Here is a 22,758-nt window from a genome sequence, read left to right as displayed (position 1 = left end):
GCTGATGAGCATATTTGCACATAGTGAGTGCAGACTTGACAAGTCACTCCAACATAAGCCACACTGTAGACCCACAGGCGAATTACCAAAGCTTGAAGGTAGCTAGCCACCCAGGACACCCAGGCACTAGGGATGCACACTAAAAACACACACCAATTGCAGCCTGTAACAACACAGTTACAAAGGAAATCCACAGCTTGCTATGTAAACCACCACATGTACCCTAATGCACCCCCCTTCACAACCATACAGGATGCCTCCAACCTAGAGCCTACCCAGAGGAGTCAGCAACTTGTACGCCACCCCTACGCAAAGCTCCTCACCCAAGTGGTCAGACCTCTCTGGGACAAACTCCCAAACACACCAGAGAAAGAACTCTGTCAGTTGCAATGCTAGATGAGTACCCAAGGCAGGGTCATCCTGAGCATATACAGTTCAAAGAGTAAAATTTGCCAGGTCCATGCAAAATTGCCATGGGCCCACATGCGTGAGTAAAGTAAGTAATTATCAAAAGAAGGCACCAAACCGGGAAGGCTATATAGCACCGTTGAATGTGCGGAATAATCAGAGGGCACTAAATAACACCAAGGATGCCAATACGAGAACAGAAACGCATAAGGCGAACAATATCAAAAGTATCCGATTCGCTAAGAATTCTATCGAGGGACAGTTGGAAAGAAAGACACGCTCATCCTGGAAGTCAGGGCATTCAATAAGGATATGCACGACTGTACAACCCCCACAACAAGCTGACCTACTCCTACGTGAGCAGACATTTGGTGAAAGAAAATGTGCCAAATTGCTTCTGTCCCACCTGGGATTCAAACCCGGAATTCTCAATTGTGCTTGAAGAACAAATCTGACTGTACTACCAGGACTTCCGGTAAAATGTATTTTATACATTTGAATTGAATACAGATTTACCGTTTCATATTTTTTTCCAGTCAAGATAATTTTAATGATACTCATTGTTGAGGTTCGAGCACACCACCAAGTATGGATAAGGAGAAATTTTATACTTTCAAAGAATTTTTCATCTTACTCAAAACAATTAAGGTAGAGGATTGGAAAAAGCATGACTAAATAAGTTATATTTATAACATACATCTTTGGCATTACATTATATAAAAATTAGTTAATTTTAACATACTTATATTTTTAAAGTCTCCTTTAAGTATTAGTACAAGGTACACATAGAACTAGTCTGTCTGGTTATTCAGTTAAATTTATAGATTGACAATTATAATTTTTCAGCATAAAGCTGTTTCATGAATTTTTGGTATGACAGTCAAACTGCTGACAAATTGGGAAAACTTATGAAAGTGAGCCTTGGCTGGAACAAAATGCCACCCAATAAAGGCTCCCCCTAGCTGTCATTTTATGTAATTTACTAGTATATTAGAATTTAAGAGTATGGGCTTGAATTTTATATCCTGGGTGTTACAAAATGCAATTATAATTTAATTTGTATTGAATAATGCATATCAGACAATGCTGGAATAATAATTTTAGCAGTTACTACTTACTGCAGCCCACCTTTTCCTACTTCTCATCCTTTCAAAATCATTGAGATGTGCTCTATTAGGGTAAACTCTCAATTATCAAGACAGCTCGGGACCCAATCATTGCTATACATGAACCCACTATTTGTCTTAACATCCACTTGTAAATATATATTAAAATAATGTTTTGGAGGTTGCCCATTGGGTCAATCAATTTAGATATTCATGACAGTTCAATATACCTTGTCATAAGACCATGGAGCCAGCTGCTTCACCTGTTTTCATTTTATATTACAGTATAGTACAGTATGTATCTCCTAAAATGTTCGCACACTACAGTCATCACTGATGCGTGCTGCATTTCAAAGTTTCTGGAAAACAACCCTTATGCATTAATGTTCATACATTCATTACACCAAACTGCAGCAGCTTCAAGTAGCAAAAGGAAGACAAAGCTTATAGACATAATGAAATGTACTGTTCTTACTAATATGAGACATCTATCCTCATAACATCAAAATGTTTGACAACATATTACACAAACAACTTCTGGTACACATTTATCATACAGAACTTATGTATAAATGCAGAATATAATTACTTTAAACCTACTACGGTACAGAGAAATTCAAAACACACATTATTAAACTAAAATATTACACATGTACACTGTGAAGACATTTTTTAAACAATTGTGTAATTTGATACTGTATTGTATCTTTTTGTAACATGATGAGTGCAGATAATATACACTTATCATGTTACTGTAACCACACACACACACACTACAATAATACTCCATATACAGTACTGAACTACATATAAAAATATTGCTTACTTACATAGATCATTTTAAGTACTATGTATATACTGTGCATGATGCAATGAGATATGTAGATTCTGTTTGAACATGTTATTTAAATAAAAAATTAAAACAATAAAATACATACCATCATATTAAAAATTAAAATGAAGTATGCTACCATGTCTGTATATAAAATTGCCAAAACATTGAGCCAAGGCTTTGAAAGCATTATCTAGCTAGTGGGGAGGGTTTATACTGAGGAGAACACCGAGGAGAGTATGATGGTCGAGCACTAGTAACTCTGCCCACAGTCACTCTCTCCTTTTGGATTTTCCCCGATTGATCACATGTAAAAGACAAAGGTGTTCGTTGCGTCACGTGAATGTTAACTCTTGCCTTTTTTAAGTCAAGTACAGGCAAAGGGCTCTTAAATTTTTCTGCCTTTCTTCGATCAGTCTTGTTTTCTGGCGTAGCCTTGTGCTTCTTACTGGGTGACAGCCATGACTTGGGTGGTGTCAGACAGTCTTGTGCTTGAAGCAACTGTGTCATTAGAGAACCAGGAGAATCATGTGTTCTTTTGAATGCCGCCTTACCTTTCATGACCTTAGGGGATTCAGGTACAGGTAATCTTGATGGGCTAAGTACTTCTTCTCGGTTCTCATCTCGATGACTTGTAACCTAATACAGAGATTTGCATTAAAATACCGGACCTGATCAAATAAATTCATTTCAAGCCAATGTTAATCTTTTAATTCCAAAGTAAATTAAATATATTAGATATACCAATACTGTAGTAAACAAGTACAGTATACTGTATTATAATTCAATATACTGTACTTTCATTTTCAGCTAAACAGATACAAAAATAATTCCTTAAAATTTATTTATTCTCTTCATTATTACATTTTTTCTGTAATAATTCTTCGATCTCTGGCAAGTCTGGATTTACCTAGTTGACTATCGCACATTCCCAGATGCCAAGCACAAAACAAGCACGGCTGGAAAGTAGTTAAAGGAATGGCTACTTTATATTGGAAAATAATATGAAATAAAATATCTTGCACTGCATCTCATTAAGCATCGGAAATCTCTAAGCATTTTACTAAAATGATGTAACACTTAAGAGAGAGAGATTAGGAGAGAAGACAAATGGTTGAGTCAATTAATTTACCAATTGATAAATTTGAATTACTGTATATTATAAATGACTGCACAATGAAATCACATTAACATGATATATCAATGAGAAAATCAGTAGAAGTCATGATGAGGATTTGAACCAGCACACTGGGTACTCCCAAGTATACAACCTAACCAACTCAGTCACGACATGCTAAAAGGAATGCAACCTGGGGGTTTCAACTAAATCTTCTAGGGGTCCTGAGGCTTCCACTGAAGCCCTGTGTGCAGATTCAATTCCTCATCATTGCTTCTACTGATTTTCTCATTAATACATCATAGTAATTTATTAATCAAATGTCTTTGTGCATTTGAAGAGAAGCATTGTAGATAGAATTCCTAGATTACAGGCAGTGTGTATACAGGCAGTGCTTCAAACACTGGTTGGTCTTCAGTGAAAGTCTCAGGACCCATAGAGGACTCTGTTGAATACCAGGTTGCAGGGCTTTTAGCATGTCATGGCTGAGTTGGTTAGAGCATATACTTGAAGCCAGTGTTTAGGTTCAAATCCTCATCAAGGCTTCTATTGTTTTTCTTATAAATGATTATCAAATAATATACCGGTTATGTTTTTTATACTGGATAATTGGTATTAACTTGGAATTAAATAGGCAAGCTAATTAAAAACACAGGCACTAGATTATGAAATAGAAATTATATGGTACCAAATTATTTATCTGATAATAGTTCAATGGCTCCTTAGATAAATTACAACAGTATTGAGAGAAATTGAAGGTCAGCAGTTAAGAGCAAGAGAAATAAATAACTTGGGCTCTACAAGTGGTCAAGAAAATAAATAGTAATTCCTACAGTAAAAATTTCTTGAAAGGTGAATTATGCTTGAGTGTGTGTGGAGATGCAGTAGTTATATATGACACCTCTGTTGGGAGTACACCGAGATAATGATGAGCAAGCCAAAACAAAAATTAAAATTGCATACTAAATTGGAGAAGAATTCCAGGAATAAATTGGAGATTCAACTCACACTATAATGTAAAAATTTCATTCTAATGAAGAGAGCAGGAATGTGTGTGGCAAACAGTTACAACACACAATAAAATTGTTTGCTCTAAGAAAGAGGAAGATGATCAACAATAATTGAGTGCCAAGTAAATAATATAGTATTTTTTAAAGTAGAAAATATAGTTTTATATAATTGGTAATTTAAATTTGAATGTCATACCTATATACAAATTATCATAAAATGCTTACCTTAAGAGCAATTAGCTGTTCTGGATCTCCCTTAATGGTAAGCTTGCGCAATGCTGGCCTACGCAGAGGCTTTCTGGAGCTGGAGTCCTTACGCAAAGTTTTCCTCTTATCGACTGCTTCTCGCACGGCTTCTATCAATGTAGAAACCCATTTGCTGCCTCCTGTGTTATCACTGCTATACAACAGCATGTCTTCCGATTCACACTTGAGCTAAGAAAGGCAGAATGTTTTACGGGATTAATGAATACTACATGTGAAAGTACTTTCTAGTTTTCGACGTAGTGTCAAGCTTTTAGGAAAACTAAACAACAAATCCACAAGGGCCGTGACGAGGATCTGTATCCAGACGCAGGTTTGAATCCTCGTCACGGCCCTTGTGGATTTGTTCAGTTTTAGGAAAACTTGTTTCCCAACCAAAATAACAGCATATTATGAAATCAAGTTGGCTGGAAATGCTACATTAAAATTACAGAAAAATATGAGTCTTAATTACAAAGGAGGATGAACAGTTTTGTTTCAATCAAGCACACAACAATAAGTAAAATATATTTAGACTATCCTGTTTTGATACAGATAAATTCAAGACCTCTGAAGAATGAGAATTATTTTATCACATAAAATTAAATAATATATTTTCTTTTCACACATAGGCAGAGTGTGTGACCTTTGATGATAGCTGCACTGGCCTCCACAGGACACAGACTTCATGCAAGACGATGAGTGGTCTTAAACACATGATGACCAAGACCTTGTCAAATATCCTGGCCCACCATCTAAAGGGGACGGGTTTATGTGATGTCTCACCCACCTGCTCATGGTCATGAAGGTCATCAAATCAAACCATCTGATACAGATGTTGGTAGTGCTTCGAGAAATAAGTCAATACTGTATAGCATATCTAAGAATGGTACAGAAGCCAAACCTAGATCAAGTATGTATGAAACCCATGATCAGTCTCTTTTAATACAAAATAATGATCATCATAATACTTTGACAGAACATGACAGTGAATGTCATAATATTGTGACAGCAGATAACTGTGAAGGTCATAATACTGTGCTGGAAGATGACATAGGTCAGAATGTTAGCAATAGACTTGAGGTTGTGATTGCTGGGTTACTTCAACTTCTTAGTCAACCTCTTAATTTTTTTTTAATTATCAGGAGAAAGCCCCAAGACATTATGCCACTTGGAGGAGGTCAGGATTAGGATTTAGGATGGGATGGTGGGAGGGGGGGGGGGGTGGTAATGGTGCCCAACCACTTGGACGGTTGGGGATTGAACGCCGACCTGCATGAAGCAAGACCATCATTCTACCGTCCAGTCAAAGTAGTCAACCTCTTAAAATTTCACTTCTCACCTCCTCAGTAATGTCAGTGAACTTGATTAGGTCTGGGATATCAGAACAAACTCCTTCACTGTTGAAGACTGCACTACACAAATGTGTCGTGTATCTTTGACTGATGTCATTCTGGCCTGGTTCATACACCTTGTCATTCTTCACACTCCCTGTCCAGTCAATGAAGTGTCAATGTATTTGGATAATTTACATGCCATCAGTTACCACTAAGTTTCTCAGCCCACAGTCCACGGCACATCTGTCCAAGCTTATCCACTGGGTGATTAAGTCAAATCATCCACAGACTTATGATTTGGTGTATGAACTCAGAATGTGCGACACATTCACTGCTTATTTTTTCTCTGCCATGTCCTCCTCTGGCATTAAGGCCCATGGTTTCTGAAGATCATATAGGAATTTTAGAGAAAGCAACTGGCATAACATTAACCCCGAGCGCATGGTTCCCGGTCACGCAGGCTGACCTGCCTCAGTTTACTAGAGCTGCCCACTTAGTGACGATTATGCTTATAAGAAATTCTGTTTTTGTGGTGATTTTTTTGCTTTTTGAACATAAAACTGATTATTATATATCATGCCATGGGTCCTAAGAAAATCAGTGGTAAGGTTCAACATACGAAAACATGCAAGAATGACAATAGAGGAAAAACAAGAGATCATTCATAAACATGAAAATGGCACTCGTGTTGTTGAACTAGCTAGTGAACAAATCTTCAGGGGAGGTGGAAGAGGTGGCAGTAGAGGATGTCCCTTCCTCATTAATTAAGAAAATGTGTGCAGTATGGGAAGGACTGCAAAGTTTTGCTGAAAAGAATCACCCAGATAAAGCTTTAGCAGGCCGTTGCATTGCTCTTTTTAATGACAATGTGATGCCTCACTACAGACAAGTGTTGCAAAGAAGGGAAAAACAATCTTCAATGGAGCAATTTCTAGTGAGAAAATCAAGCAGTGAGCCAGAAGCAGATCCTAGTGGTAAGCAGGCAAAATGTGCCAGAATGTGTACCCCAGAGAAGTCCTCATTGCCTGATGTCATAATAGAAGGGGACTCCTCTTCCAAACAGTAACACTCCTCCTTCCCCCTCATCACCATCTTCCATACGCCATCAAGAGTCCTCCATAAAGGTAAGATAAACATATGTACTGTATTGTAGTTCGAGAAAAAAATTGTATTCAGTATAGAATGTTTTTTTAAGTTAATATTTTTAAGGGTGTGGAACGGATTAATTCTATTCCCTTTATTTCTTATGGGAAAAATCGTTTCGACTTACGATACACCTCTGGGAACGGATTACCATTGTAAATCGAGGCCCCACTGTATTTTGTTTTATTTTATTTTATTGCTATGCTACAGTTTACAGAAAACACACACACATATATATAACAATATAACAATCAGTGTTCGAAGACCTTGTCCAGCTCCTCGGAGGTTGGGTGCATACCCAGGATACAGCACGCATTTTCCCTCTGAACTGCGACACTGAGGCGTTGGAACAGGAAACTGGCCTCTTGTGAATATTTAGTTTTCCCAATGAGTTCCTCCCCCACCTCCTATAAGAACTTAAGTGCACATTTACCCTAGGCGCCAAGTCTCGGAGCCTATCGGCACGAACCTGTAACAACATTCTAGGTCTCTGTACTTGTTGGTTTTCTGGGTCTCCCTGAAGGTGGCCACCCCACATGTCTCAGCTGTACTGTGAGGTAGATATGTATCAGCCAATGTTAACGCACACGTGTAGTCCCACACGACCTGTTTACCATCCCTCCATGGCTGCAGGGTGACTCCATCTGGGCGTTTGTGACTGTTGTCAGGTCTGCACGACTGAGTTTCCCTTTGTGCTGGACACAGCTGTAGCCAAACTTCTCTTGATGATGTCATTGACTGCTTCATGTCTAGCAATCTTTCCCTGTGTCTTACGACAGATGAGACTATGGCTGCCGTATTGGTCCGCCCGTGCATAGCCGCAAATACACCAGTGTTCGGTGGAGATAGGGATGGCAAGGCCCAGGGCAACACCAGTACTTAGGACCCGATGGTCAAGGCGGGTGCCCAAAGTGGAATTAGGGACTGCCAACAGGAAGTCCCGAGCATGGGGGGCTTGCACAGCTAGGAGACGCACTCTGTCCTTCTCAGAAGCTGCCTCCAGCAAAGCTTTGGCGATGTCCTCCACTATGGGGCTATTCCATTTGGCCTGTTTGCCGTCATTTGGAAAAGTTAGTCGAGGGTGTGAATTGGCAAGAGTGTCCCACTGACCAGCTCCTTCTGCAAATTTGGGATCATGAATCTCAATGGAGTTCCTTAGGTATTCTGGTAGTATTTCATTCACTAATTCACTTGTAGTACTGGTCGAGGATAAGAATGCCGGCAATGCTAACTGTGATGCTTTGCGAATACCTATATCCCCCCCCCCCCCCCCGAGTCTAACTGGGAGCATTGCTTGGTCCCACTAGTCATCTGGCAGGGAGAGGTTTAACACTTTCATAGTTATTGACTTCAGGAGGGAGTCATATTCCGTTAATTTTGGGCTGTCGAAGGAGGGAGCACACCTGAGGAAATAGGTAAGTCTGGGCAAAGCCAGGCACCTTGTGAGAAGGTACAAAGCATCGTGAGCATCCAAAGCCCCTATTCTTCCCTCCATCCTCCTCAAGTCGTTCAGCTTTTCTTCGAGGACTACCTCAATGATGCTCGAGCCCAGAGGTGCCCCTAGCAGCACACTGTTGGTGGGAGCGATCACTGGGGTTCCTGGCAATAAGATTCGTACTGCATCTATGATTGGGTGGCTGGATGAAATGACTTCACACTTTGATGGGTTTAGGGTGAAGCCTAACTCCTCTCCCTTAGATTTCACTAGCTGTAGATCTCCTAGCAGGGATTCCTGTGTCCCTGCCAGGGTGCCATCGTCCAAGAACCAGATGTTGAATTCGCTGGACAACCTGCTTGTGACCTCTTTAGCTGCCATGCAGAAAAGGAAAGGGGCAAGTTGATGTGTGTGTGTAAAACAAATAAATAAATATATATATATATATATATATATATATATATATATATATATATATATATATATATATATATATATATATATTTTTTTTTTTTTTTTTTTTTTAACTGTAGGAAGTAAGAAAAGTTATTTTATGCTTCAGCTCCTCTTCAACTGATCAAAACTTTTTCATGCATTATACAGTACTTATTTCTTCAATGTTGATTTAATTTTTATCATGACATGCATGCAGCATCTGTAAATTACAAATGTGAAATCTGCACAACACTTACCCTGAAGAGGCCTTGCTGACCATTGCCCAGCACAGAAACAACAGAACAATGGCGTAGTGGAAGCAAACAGCAGCACTCCAGTGAATTTGGTTTGTATTCCACATCCAAAACATCTCCTGAACTATTAAACAAATATCAAGTTATTCAATTCCAGTTTAAATATGAACATATTAGCCAATTACAACTAAAACAAAGTATAGTAGATAAACATACTATATACAGTTCAATCATAAAGGGCAGGTAAGAAGTGTATTCCCAGGCTGGTATGTAAGGAATGCAACAAACAAAGGCTGTACTCATTATATTATACTGTATTTTTTGTTTTACATATAAGGGAGGAAAAGTACAGTATACAGTAGGATAAAAACAAATTCCTGTACATATTAGGAAATATAAATGATAAAAAGAGTACAGTACGGGTACTGATTAAAAGAAGATATTTCTTGAAACTCCATATAAATAATAACAAATTTCTTGAAAAACAAAAACTTTCCTTTCTCTCTTGCATGCATTTGGTCCACTGTTACGAACACTAAAGGCAACTTGGGAACTTGGACATACTGCAGAGCTAAGCCCTGATATTGCTGGTAAGGGCAGTAATGTATAATTGACTGTTAACAGGATACACTTCAAGTGAAACATCTGATAAAACACATCTAGGGAGGACCCAAGGAGTATCTACCTCAAACTGAGAAGTAGTACTGTATACAGTACAGTACGCGGTATCTCCCACCAGGTAACAGGTCGCTTCCAGCCAGATACTAAAGCCTAGGAAGGATCAAAGTGAAACCAGACATCCTCTTGGATGACACTGCGGACCTAACCCTTCTGTCTAAAGATGAAGAGGCACCAGAATCAAAACCTAACCCAGGAACTACCTGCCAAAATGGGGCAGAAAGGAACGATAGAACACTAACCAGACAAAAGTTGGAATTGGGTTCGAGCTCTGGATTGAACCTCATGAGCTGAAACTTTCTGTAACCACTGCTGCCAACCATATCGCCACTTGTGCCTGTACAGCTGAGAACTGAAGTCCAGGTTCCACCAGGACTACCGGTGGAACCAGGACGAGGAGCAGTGTCCTGAAAAGACTTCACACAAGTGGCAATGAACAGAGAATCTCAATGTCCTCTTAAATGAAGAAATAAATAAATAAATAAAAGAGGAAGCTGCTCGGACTCCATGACAGCTAAAGGAAAAGATCACAAGTGCCTATACTGAAGTGCAAAAATATGCAAGTGAACTGTAACCCCATAAACTGCACAGCAGGAAGAAGCCTCTGCGAAGATTGCAGTCTATAGTATAGGCACAAGTCACACACCCAGTAATGAAAAAGACCCTTTGATTCAACTTTGAAGAGGCATGCCATAAATGGCAATACCAGGCAAAACCCAGAAAAAATTAATGCAGTCAATTCAGGCTTCATACAGGACAGGCTCTCTATAACCAGCATAGAAAACAAGGTAAAATACCTCTCTGAAGCATGGCAATTAACCAACCAAATGTCTGGACTACACTCCTTGATGACATTCCAGCCAAGAACAAACTCTACTTGGCACATGTTTACCAAAACCTACATACAATACACAGTAAACAAAAACAGGTTGCCTCTACACTTCTAGAGCAAACACCAAATGAATATCGACACACAAACCTCAACAGGAATTTGATGACACTATAGGTTACCATACAGCCTCAGATATTTCTGGTAGCTCTTGGTCTTTGCAATCAGCAGCTTGGAAGACTGCAATGAAACAAAGCTGAAACGGATTGCAACGTTCAGGCATACAAAATGACTGGATACCATGCTGTGAAGTGAACACTAAATCATGGAACCCTCTGCACAAAAACTAACTCTCAAGGAATAACCAGTTAACTTTGATAAATAAACATCTGCAGAGCAGCATTCTTCATTGGTGAGTGCCAAGCACAAATTAAGGAAAGCTACCTCCCATAAACTAGTTGTACTAGCTAGTGCTGTCACATGGTGGTGGTTGGTGTAAGAGTTATTATCAGTTATGCAGTTTAATATGATTACTAGTCATCTTCAGAGGTCTCGATGATCATTTCACATAAGTATTAAGCAGCCTGATGGTTTTTTTTTTGGAGTCAGTGAGTGGTTTTCATTAATAGTAGATTCAGTTTATTCTTTCTATTGTGCTCCTCACCCACGGACTACAGGACAAGACCACTTAAAAGGTTATGTTTCTCCACAGGGCTTCAAGTTACTCCAGAGTCTAGCAATGACCTTGGTGGACCTATGGTTATATCTCAGGGTAGTAACTGAAAGAACATTGCTAAAAATCCCTATCATCTAGCTATCCAGCAGTGGATGGGGGTGGAAGGGGCAGGGGGCAATACTCTGTGCTATATATAAAAAGCTGACAACTATATGACATACTGTACCTGCTGGTGGAGGTATTAGCAATATTTGCTGTTGGTAACTTAGTGTACAACAGTATGTCTGTGAAAAGGAAAAACAATCGTGGCTGAGAGCTGCTACCATTGCGGGAAACCTGCAGAGTAAATAGAACATAATTATTAAAATGATAGTTGACTGATCATAAATTGCTACAAAGTCATGATAAAAATTTGCAAGTAGCAGAGAACACAAGGCAAAGTGCACGGATGGGGTGTTATTTGGTAAGCCAACTAAAGGTACAGTATTTCTGTGAAATATTCTATATTCTAAGTGATCATTTTTGCTCACAATGATCTACTGACAGGATTATAATTCACTCTCTCACCAACAGAACCGATTCACAGTTGGATAACTGGTTTTTCCAGCTAAAGATATCAACTCCTTTTTTTTTTTTAAGAATTATCTTACCATATTGATCACAATTTGACCATACCGATCACTATCTTACCTAGAAAGAATCAGCATGATAGTCAAGAAAATATGTAAGTATCATATAGCTTCAAGTTATAAAATACATTTCTTTATATAATTACTTTGCAGATAAAAGTAAAGATTTCAGATTCCAATACCGACTGAAAATTGTATACAGTGGTACCTCAGCTTACGAATTTAATCCGTTCCCAGAGACGGCTCGTAACCTGAAAATTCGTAAACCGATGCAAATTTTCCCATAAGAAAATAATGGAAAATGAATTAATCCATTCCAGACTCCCCAAAAAATTAACTTCAAAGTAAATTTTATACCTAATTCACCCAAATCTTAAGTACAAAAATATGTACAAGTTATTACTTACCTTTAGTGATGACTCCTGTTGGCGTATGGAAGACAGTGAGGAGAGGAGGGAGGAGAGGTGTTACTGTTTGGAAGGAGAGTTCCCTTCCATTATAACATCAGGCAGTGATGACTTCTCTGGGGTACACACACTGGCACATTTTGCCTGCATACCACCATGACCTGCTTGTGGCTCACTGCTTGACTTTCTCACTAGAAATTGTTCCATTGAAGATTGTTTTTCCCTTCTTTGTAACACTTGTCTGTAGTGAGACATCACATTGTCATTAATAAGATCAATGCAATGGCCTGCTAAAGCTTTATCTGAGCAATTCTTTTCAGCAAAATTTTGCAGTTCCCATACTGCACACATTTTCTAAATTAATGAAGAAGGGAAATCCTCTACTGCCTCCTCCTCCTCCTCTGAAGATTTGTTGTACTGCCTAGCTAGTTCAACAACATGTGTACCATTTTCATGTTTACAAATGATCTCTTGTTTTTCCTCTATGATCATTCTCACATGTGCTTTCTTGCCTTGAACCTTACCACTGGCTTTCTTGAGACCCATGGCAGGATATATAATAAATTTTATGTTCAAATAGTCAAAAATAAAAAAAAAACTGTAAATCCTTGCAAAAAATTCAGGTACTATTGTCACTAAGTGGGAAGCACTGGTAAACTGAAGCTCAATCGCCATGCCACCACGCACTAGGTCGGCCATACGCGTATCAACAAACTCGTTTCCCGAGGTAAAGTTCGTAACCTGATTCAAGTTTTCCAAAGAAATCGGGCTTGTAACCCGAAAAGTTCGTAAAGTGGGGTATTCGCTGTGTTATTAGAACACATTCCTGCCCCCAGCAACAATTCCTGAATCAACCCTGACATCCAATTCCCCTTAAAATTAATAATCAAATTAATGATTATTAATATTATATTAATGTGATTGTTGTGTATAAAATCATGTGTGTATCGAATAAAAAGTACTGTACTGTACCAGTATTTGAATAAATCACCAACTAAAAATAATGACCCTCAATATACAATGAAAAACAAAAAAAAACAGCATTGAATATAATGAAACGCCTCTTTCTGGTAGGACCTCGGTGACTCCCTGAAGCTAGCTCGCTGAGATAGCTCTCCTTCCTACTAAATCACATCAACCTTAGAAGCCTTGAACCAAAGCCAGAACCTGGCACATCCTCCTCACAGGAAGTAGGGAACTGTCACAATCAACCTCACTTTGAAAACATCCAAAAAGGTAGCAATGCAATACAGACAAATGTAAGGTTCAAAGAAAGCAAAGCAATGAAACAGCTTACCTGGATGGGGGTTCTGAGAGTTCTACTCCCCAAGTCCAGCCTGGGGCCAGGCTTGACTCTTGAGAGCCATGTTTAACAGACTATTGCTTGGAGTGGTCATATTCACTACAACCCAAGTGGTCTGGCACTTCTTACAGGAAACTGTCAGAGTCCTGAATGAAACATGGAAGCACACCCAGGGGAAGGGGGAATCAGCCTAAGAATCCAGCTCCAACACAGATGAAGAAGGAAAACCCTTCGCCCTGAGTGAAAGAACCTCAGCAGATGAAAACAAAGACCAGGAAGTGTTGAAGGGCACCCAAGGACCCCTCCTGCATTTCCCTTCCCCAGCCCCAGGAAGTCCAAAATGAGGACCCTGGAGCAGAGCTGAGATCAATGCCTAAACAGGAAGGCATAACCAACACCTAAAGGATCTAAGTCAAAGATACCCCTCAGAAGAAGATGGTCCAGATTGCCAACAGGAAGCAATAGCTCAATTATCTCTGGTATTGAAGTGGCAATCCCCAGAAAAGACTCTGAAGCCCTTACTCTCTCCAGAGCCCAGAGCAATGGGGAGTGAACAAGGACTCTGCACAATGAAGCCAGATGGACAATGGAAGTAGCAGCAGTGAAAAGCACACCACCAGTCCAACCCCAAAAACAAAACGGTCCAATTCTGGGGCCACCACATGAGCACCGAACCATATAAAAAATAGGCAAATGACTAAAAATGGCTGCCATCTGTGGAGTCTTTTCAATACAAAAACAATAAACTAAACACAAAAGACATAGGTTTCAAATAAAATAGCAGATCCAAATGTCACAGGCCAAGGGGTAGAGGCTAATTCCCTTCCAACAGGTAGTAGAAGCATACAGTAAAATGACCATCAGTTTGTAGCAAAGCCTGGCAGACAAGTCTCAGACTCACAAGTAGCGAGTGTGGGCTCGTTGGGCCAAACAATAACTAGCCACACCAAAGACCCGTAGGGTTTACCAGGACCTGAAGGTAAGGACCAAGCAGGACAGCCCAGGCACTGTGTACACTCGCCGAGAGAACTAACACTGCACACAGCCTACAAGATAAACATGGTTACAATGGGCACCAGCAGCATGCTGTATAGACAGAGGAGAGTCAAAAACCTGTGCATTTCCCAAGACGAGACACCCTACACAGCAGTACGGCCTCTCATGGGGTGATCTACTGAACCCATTAGAGAAGTCACTGTCATGGCAGAGACAATGCCAAAACAAGCACTTAGGGTAGGGCTGCCATAAACACATGCAGTTCGAGGTGGAGAAGAGATCAAGTCCATGCAATAAGTTACCCTTGAAATGCACACACGTGAATAAAATACCAAAATCAGGAACAACACACAAAGCAAATTGCAGGACAGTCCATTTGATAGCATACAGTTATACTGGAAAAACCAGGACCCACCAAGTCCAGAGACTTGGGGAGGTCTACATTTGTGAATATTAGTAACAGGACCGAGGCCAAGATGGTGTTGAAACCAGGAGTTCAAAGTGGTGCTGCCACCTGTTGGTGGCTAGCTGTAAGTAGGGGATTAGATCTAGTTTCTGAGTGAATGGTTCGCAAAGTTGTTTGGCTGTTTCATTGCTTTGCTTTCTTTCAACTTGCCATTGTCTTATTGTTTTGCCGACTTTCTGGATGTTTTCTTGGCAAGATTGCTCATAGCATTCCCCTCCTCCTCGTTCCTCTGTGAGAAGGGGGAGCCACGTTCTGGGTGTAGTCTCCAATAGGACATTAAGGTGTCCCAAGTCTGATGTGACTCGATAGGGGAATGCTATCTCATCAACGAGCCACATTCCAGCCCCTCTCAAGATAAGTGTCCACACTTTAGTTAGGTTAGCAAAATACCTTGAAAATATTAGTATATATAATTTTATACATAATACTGTACATAATATAATTTAAAGACCATGTGTGTGTACAGGATCTGAAACATACCTTGTGGAGGATGCCCTCTTTGAGGAGGTGTCGTCCTGGGGCAATAATGTTAGGCTGGCTACGCTTAAAGGCTCGCTGAATCATCAACATACGCTGAAGGTTCTCTGCTTTACTAATGCTACGGTTGATGTGCTCTGCTACCTCACCCACCTCTTCTACAGCCTCTACAAGTAATTACTCCTTTTACCGATATACAAAATCCACCAAGCATACAGTACTTTTTATTTCAATAAATGTAGTAACACTAGAACTAGATATAAATACAGTATACTCTGGTCATTAAGGAATATCAGTGCTGAACACTGCAATCTGTAAAGTGCATTAGTAGTGTGTCACATGCTGTTAGACATGGTACTTCTGAATGACACATCTAGAATGGTTGGAACTTACTTGCTATGCTACTATAATGTGGGTGGTCCTCTGATGTGCGCTTGAGCAGCTCACCCAGCAGTAGACGGTACCGTGGAACCCGTTGCACAGGAGTGATGAGCAGCGAGGGTAGCTTGGTTTGAACCTCAGGTCGGGATTCTGTCACTGTGATCCATGACCTTAACTTATCACTCCGTCTTTCCCACTCCTACCATACCAATGACCATAATTTCATGTAATTATTAAAATAATAACTGAATAGCGATTGTAAAAAATATATAGCTGTCTGTCCTTACATTCAATAGGTAGGCAAAAGTACAGTACAAGTACTAACAAAGATTGCCATATATAATTCATTTACATACAGGCACTATATTTCCAGCAAACAAATTTACAAACTTGAGCACCGGTCATATAAAAAAAAGTACGCAAAACTCTGTCAAGACACTAGTCTGAAAAGACCAACTGTTACAACGACTTCATCACTGTGCCTTTTACCTTAGGCCCTTATTAAAATTTATAATATTAAGTTCCCTCCATAATTCTTATTGCAACTATACTTGTTGCACAGCACACTGCTGGTTTGAGATCCATTTCATTCTCACTTAGCCTACAGCATTTAACTGGAAGGACAAAATTATTTCTCTAACAACCAGACAATGTCCCAGAATTTGAAAAAGGTCAAGGATTGGAATAACCCATTAATTAGTTATCCTTAAAACACTACACAAGTTTTTCCTTAATTAAATCGCTGCTTGTCAGAATGATTAAATCTTTTGTGACGATAAGCTGGTTTGCTCACAATGAAATGATACATCACTGAAATGATACATCAAGTGAATAGCATGATACTTCTGCTATTCTGTGTACTATGTAATTTAGCCATCAATATATTAACCCTTTCAGGTTTTGCCCCCTTACCAATTTTAGGTGCTATCAGCATCTTGCACCAAGCTCAAATTCACTTAGCAATATTTTACATCCAATGTATACTGCAAAATTACCATGCATAGCAAAGTGTTAAATTTTTTAAAATTTTTAAGCTAAAGAGTTGTACTTCATGAGGCTATTTTCAAAAGTGCAATAAAAGTAAAATAAAATAACAAAAAGGTCAGTTAAATTTAGCCGACAAGAGGTTGAAAATGACAACTACAGTCGTCATCAGCACACTGACATTTTGAGCAAATGACGATTGTAGGCATCACAAAAATGTTAAAGAGTTTATTTGCGACAAAACAAATAGCACACTCACCAGCAAAAGATTGATAGACTTCTGATAGTTCTTTGCATAAGAAGAGTACACCTTTAAAAAAGGGGCAAGGTGAAGGAAGGCAGAACCCACATTTTCATTTTCAGACACCAGAGCCTTATACAGCTCCTCATTCATGTGTCGTAGAGCCGGCAGCTCACCAAATATGGCTGCATGGATGCCTTCAGGCAAGAGACCTTTCTCCAAACAAGGCCTTGCAAAGAACTGAAAGTCAAATATGGAGTCCCATTTAGCATTAACACACTATAATGAATACGGTAAAGTTGTAAATAGTCGACCAAGGCTAGTCCTGGGCTACTCCCAGAAACAAAATTCTAGCACCTAAAGTGAAGCATAAAACTAGCATCCCACAAAAAGAGTAAACACACATTCCAGACACTCTTCATATATTGTATGTACAAATGCATGTACAAATATGAATGCATATCTAAAAAAAAAAGATTGAAAATTTGTGTAAACCCGATTATGAGAAATTAGAGCAGAACCTCATATACTGCGTGTAGATTGGGCAATTTTAATAGAAATAGGCAGTTCCAACCATTATTATTCAACCTTAGTGACTTGTAGGAAGTATGATGTTGCTGAGCTTAATACAGGATACCTTTAGTCTTTAAATATTAACCAATAATTACCGATATTAGATACAATAGCCTGAAACTAGATTCTAACGTAGTTGAATATCATAGCATGTTTAAAGTATTACACGAGAACTGGGAATTATTTTCCTGCAAAAAACTACATGGTTCAAATTTAAAGTTACTCTACGGCATGCAGCACTGGAAAATGTGTTTTGTCACTTCTTTTTCCTCTAGAAACTTCACAAACAAGACAGAAGAAAAAGAGGTGATATGATCACTACGTACAAAATAGTAACAGGAATTGATAAAATCGACAGGGAAGATTTCCTGAGACCTGGCACTTCAAGAACAAGAGGTCATAGATTTAAACTAGCTAAACACAGATGCCGAAGAAATATAAGAAAGTTCACCTTCGCAAATAGAGTGGTAGACAGTTGGAACAAGTTAAGTGAGAAGGTGGTGGAGGCCAAGACTGTCAGTAGTTTCAAAGCGTTATATGACAGAGTGCTGGAAAGACGGGACACCACGAGCGTAGCTCTCATCCTGTAACTACACTTAGGTAATTACACACACACACACAGTACTGAATACTGTATATATGAACACATTGTACTCTACGGGGTGAGAATAGCTTGAGCTACCTCATCCCTTTGTGTGTATTTATACCTCTCACTTATTTCAATTTCAATTTGAAATGTCTAAAGAATAAATCTATTAATCTGAATAATATTTATAAATAAAAATGCAAGGTCAGCAAAACTAGGAAAATAGATATGATTTGATGGAAATTACTTTATGTAATACACCAAAGTCTTGAGATTTCACTGCATTCCCATCTGGAATTTCAATAAAAATATTTTTATTGTTTGAGAAATAAATATTTTGGAAAGGAAATCTGATGGACAGATTTGATCCATTGTTTTCAGAGGCATCCATTATATAGAGCTCCATATTTTTGAGGAAATAATGTACAGTGTGTGTACTGTATCGTTATTGTGAGATTAACATAAAAGGATAAAAATAATCAACATTGGTTCAGTAAAGAGAGCCAACATATATATCTTCAGCCATAGCATGAAACTTACTTTATCCAGCGTGTGAAGCTGCTTGAGATAAGACTCCTCCGTTAAAATTATTTCTTTTAAAACCTTGTCGCGTAATGGCATGTTCAATATAATTTTTAAGTAGCCAAAATAAATGTCAACTGCCAGATGTGGAAAGCAATTCTAATTGGTTCAAGCTAACACGAGTAGAGAGCCTCCATCTCATACCACCTGGAAGAGTAAAAAAAATACATGTTAAAAGAACATGGAGACAAACAAACTTTGTTTTGAAAACAAATAAAAGTGGTGCTCTTAAACTAATTTTGCTGAACAAATTCCATTATGTAAAGTGCGATTTTGTTGGTGGAACCCGAAAGAATTATGTAACTTACCCTAGCTAAGGTTGGTGCATCTAAGTTGAACTAATCTCACAACTAGGGTAAAGTTACCCTTTTTCAAGTACCGTACTGTACTTAAATGTTACTGATGTTCTTAGTGGAATAAAAAATATAGTAGTTTTATTAGGTTTATTGCAAAATTTATAGTACTGAATATCTTAAAAAGAAAAGTTATACAAAATGGAACTAGAATGGACGTTGTACATGCAATATTCATAGTGATATACAGTAGTATTAAAAAATGTAGGTATGCAAAAGTTCATTATGAAACCAAGTCTCCAGACATCCAAATGCAGCCTCCAGATGGCAAGTCATATTACCCATTTGTGTGGTGGCATTTTTCCCCTGCTACTTCCCATACAAAAATGCTATTGGCATACATTTGCGATTGACATCCAATAGCTGTATGTCCGAACCAATGCCTACAGTGGAGTGGTCATCATCATGTGACCTGCCCACCCACACATTTATTGGCACTTCATAACCTATCATTACTTTTATGATGCTCCAGGTAAGAGCAGTGTGCATTCCATTTTAAATGCCTTTTTGTTCCAATATGTAATTTGAGTACATTCAAAGAGTTCCTGGCATTTTTGTGGTTACACTCTGTGCACTATTGCAGTGTTAGTTTTTTGTTGTCTTAGAACCAATGACCATTCACATAGAGGTTACTTAACCTTAAACAAAATATACTAGAAATGCAAGTACGTCATATACACATCAAGATGTTATTTTTAGCTTAAGTGTTATAAATGAATAGTGCTAGTTAATAGAAGCTGGTGATATATATACAGTACATACACAGTTTTAAAGGCACATATAACAAGGAGTTAGAACTAACAATATTACAAGCCAGACAACATGGCTGATCTCATTGAGATTTTTTAAATACTGAACAAATTGGAAGATGGCAATCCAAACCACTTCTTTCAAAGGTCCATGTAATGCACACATGGGACAAGAGTGCAACAAGCTGCAGTGTAGGACAGACAACAGGATGCATTTTTACCCAAAGTGTAATAACCTCATTGAATCACCGACCTGCTGAAGCCATAATTGCCAATACAGAACTCCAGTTCAAAACTCAGCTGAGAATAAATTAATTATGTAATCAATTTTCTGGGAGGAGAGAAATCTGTGAGTACACATCTGCTCTCACATTCCCACACCACACTCATCTGCGCTCACATCCCCCATGTGAATTCATAACCTATTTCTTACATTTTTACATTTTTTTCAAAATATAATACGGTTTTTTGCATGTCAGCAAACGTATTACCCCCATAATCGCCAATTCTTAGTAGTAATGATTTTCTCAACTGCAAAAGTGTGGAACATTTATGCTGTAAATTGCAAGGATCTCCTGCACACTGGATTGTATTGTGATCATTTTGTTGACTGGTCATTTCATCCAAAAATTACCAAACTGTTTTGTAACCCCCCAACATTACAGAATATGCATCACAAAATTCTTAATGTATATCATAGATGGAGTCAGGTTTTAAAGGGTTAGGTAAGGTTTTCACACTCGCGCATGTAGAGCAACTGCTGTATGAAGTGAAATGTACAATACCTACATTACACAAAACAGGCATCATTATGCACGATAAAGTTAAAGACACGGCCTTCACCCCTTGATAATTCATTTTGTCAGGGGCAAGGGGGGAGCAGGCAGACAGTGGATGTATATATGTTAGACCTTGTGGGAACCTCAATATCAGCCTAACTACTAACACTCCCCAGGATTCAGCTCCATGACAATTAACTCCCAGGTATGTATTTAATGCCAGGTGAGCAGGTTCATTAGGTGAAAGGAAACGTGCCCAACGATTACTGTCCCACCCAGGATTTGACCCCAGGATTACAGATTAGAAGTATAGTATGAACCTAACTGCCCTACCGAGACAACTGTACCAACTGTAACACAGTAATGAGTCTGGTGTACATTACAGGAAGCAAAAATATATTATTATTTAATAACTACTCCCCCAACTACCCATACTTAGTCTCGAGAAACACCTCAAATCTGAAACCTGTGTAAACAGCAAAGACCAATACATCAGCTGTGTAAAATTTCCTAAAACACTCAACTCTTCTAGAAACCCACCTAACTAAGTTAGAACAAGCTGATTATCACTAATCTACTTCAAAAACAAATTTCTTCACACGAAACCTGACAGAACTCTTGAAGAACCACATCTATACACTTTAAGCCGGTTCTGCAGTGTTCACAGCCTCGCCACAACTGCCATAACACAACACAGGATAATAACTCACTACTACTGCAATGACATTTCCATATTCGTGCCTCTAGTGGTGCATTTATGGCCTAATTTAGTAGGGGAGCGAGAGATTGACCTTCAAACTGGTGCGTGTTGTGAGACGTCCAGAGGGTGGCCGTCACTTCGTACACCACACTCTTCACTTATAACTTAACTTAATGTGACTCAACACATCATGTACAGTAAGAAAGATATATGGTAGTGGTGGCTTGTGTTCGAAAAGTTACAAAATAAGATATATTTATATATATATAGCTTCTACAAAATTAGAAAGGCATTATAAGAGCAAATCACTGAGGTACGAAATATGGTGGCCAACGTCAACTAAGGGATAATGAATATATATATATATATAAGGGTGGTGAATATATATAAGGATGGGCTCTGGTGCAAGTGTAGGGACCCATAGCCTCGGAGAAGAATATACTGTAAAGAATACCCAGAGAAGACCTTGTAGATCCTCACTGAACACTGATATTTTCTTCTCCTACCACCCCTATTCCATATATCTAACTTTATTTTAAAATTTCATTACACAAAGAGGGTTACAACATTGGTTACATGCAGGGTACAAGGCTACTTGTCACAAGTTAAGCTTTAGGCTGCACAATGAAACTGCTATAGGCAATTTTATAGCTGCTGCTGCTGCTAATGTCAACTGGGAGTCCGAATTAGGTAACATAGGGGACATCAACTTAGCAATGAAATTTTTTCTTCAAAAAACTCTCAGCCTTTTTTTTTTATAGCACCCACTGTCCTATGCTAACGAAACAAGTCACAACTAAAAGGCTAAACAATCCTTGGCTTACAAAGGGAATACTTAAACCCATCAATAAAAATCATGACCTTGAGAAGAAGTATAGGTTAGGAATCGTCTCCAAAGAATTTTCAAAGAATTACTCATCATTGCTATCTAAAATAATTAGAAGAGCCAAAATTAAATACTACGAAGATAAATTTACCCAAACAAAGGGCAACATTAAGAAAACATGGAGCACAATTTCACAAATATTGGGATCAAAGAAGATTTTAAT

The 22,758-nt window shown here is 38.7% G+C and overlaps 1 protein-coding gene across 4 annotated transcripts; it reads right to left on the bottom strand.

Annotated features, from left to right (window-relative positions):
* Positions 1-1,080: 1,080 nt before the first annotated feature.
* Positions 1,081-21,928, bottom strand: LOC123756477 (rho guanine nucleotide exchange factor 39). Of its 4 annotated transcripts, none has more exons than XM_045739658.2 (9): positions 21,801-21,928; positions 19,087-19,275; positions 17,406-17,627; positions 16,175-16,361; positions 15,785-15,948; positions 11,730-11,839; positions 9,324-9,444; positions 4,699-4,908; positions 1,081-2,985 (listed from the first exon to the last, which is right to left on the bottom strand). In XM_045739658.2, the coding sequence occupies exons 2-9, from the start codon at positions 19,165-19,167 to the stop codon at positions 2,536-2,538; spliced, it is 1,545 nt and encodes a 514-aa protein (XP_045595614.1). In that variant the 5' UTR covers positions 19,168-19,275; positions 21,801-21,928; the 3' UTR covers positions 1,081-2,535. The 4 variants fall into 4 exon arrangements, with proteins under 4 accessions (XP_045595614.1, XP_045595613.1, XP_045595615.1 ...); XM_045739657.2 differs by having other exon boundaries at positions 21,720-21,864; XM_045739659.2 differs by having other exon boundaries at positions 21,735-21,864.
* Between the last annotated feature and the right edge of the window lie 830 nt (positions 21,929-22,758).

The sequence above is a fragment of the Procambarus clarkii genome, chromosome 25 (genome assembly GCF_040958095.1).
Source record: "Procambarus clarkii isolate CNS0578487 chromosome 25, FALCON_Pclarkii_2.0, whole genome shotgun sequence".
Classification (NCBI taxonomy): domain Eukaryota; kingdom Metazoa; phylum Arthropoda; class Malacostraca; order Decapoda; family Cambaridae; genus Procambarus; species Procambarus clarkii.
This window is presented reverse-complemented; position numbering and strand designations above follow the sequence as displayed.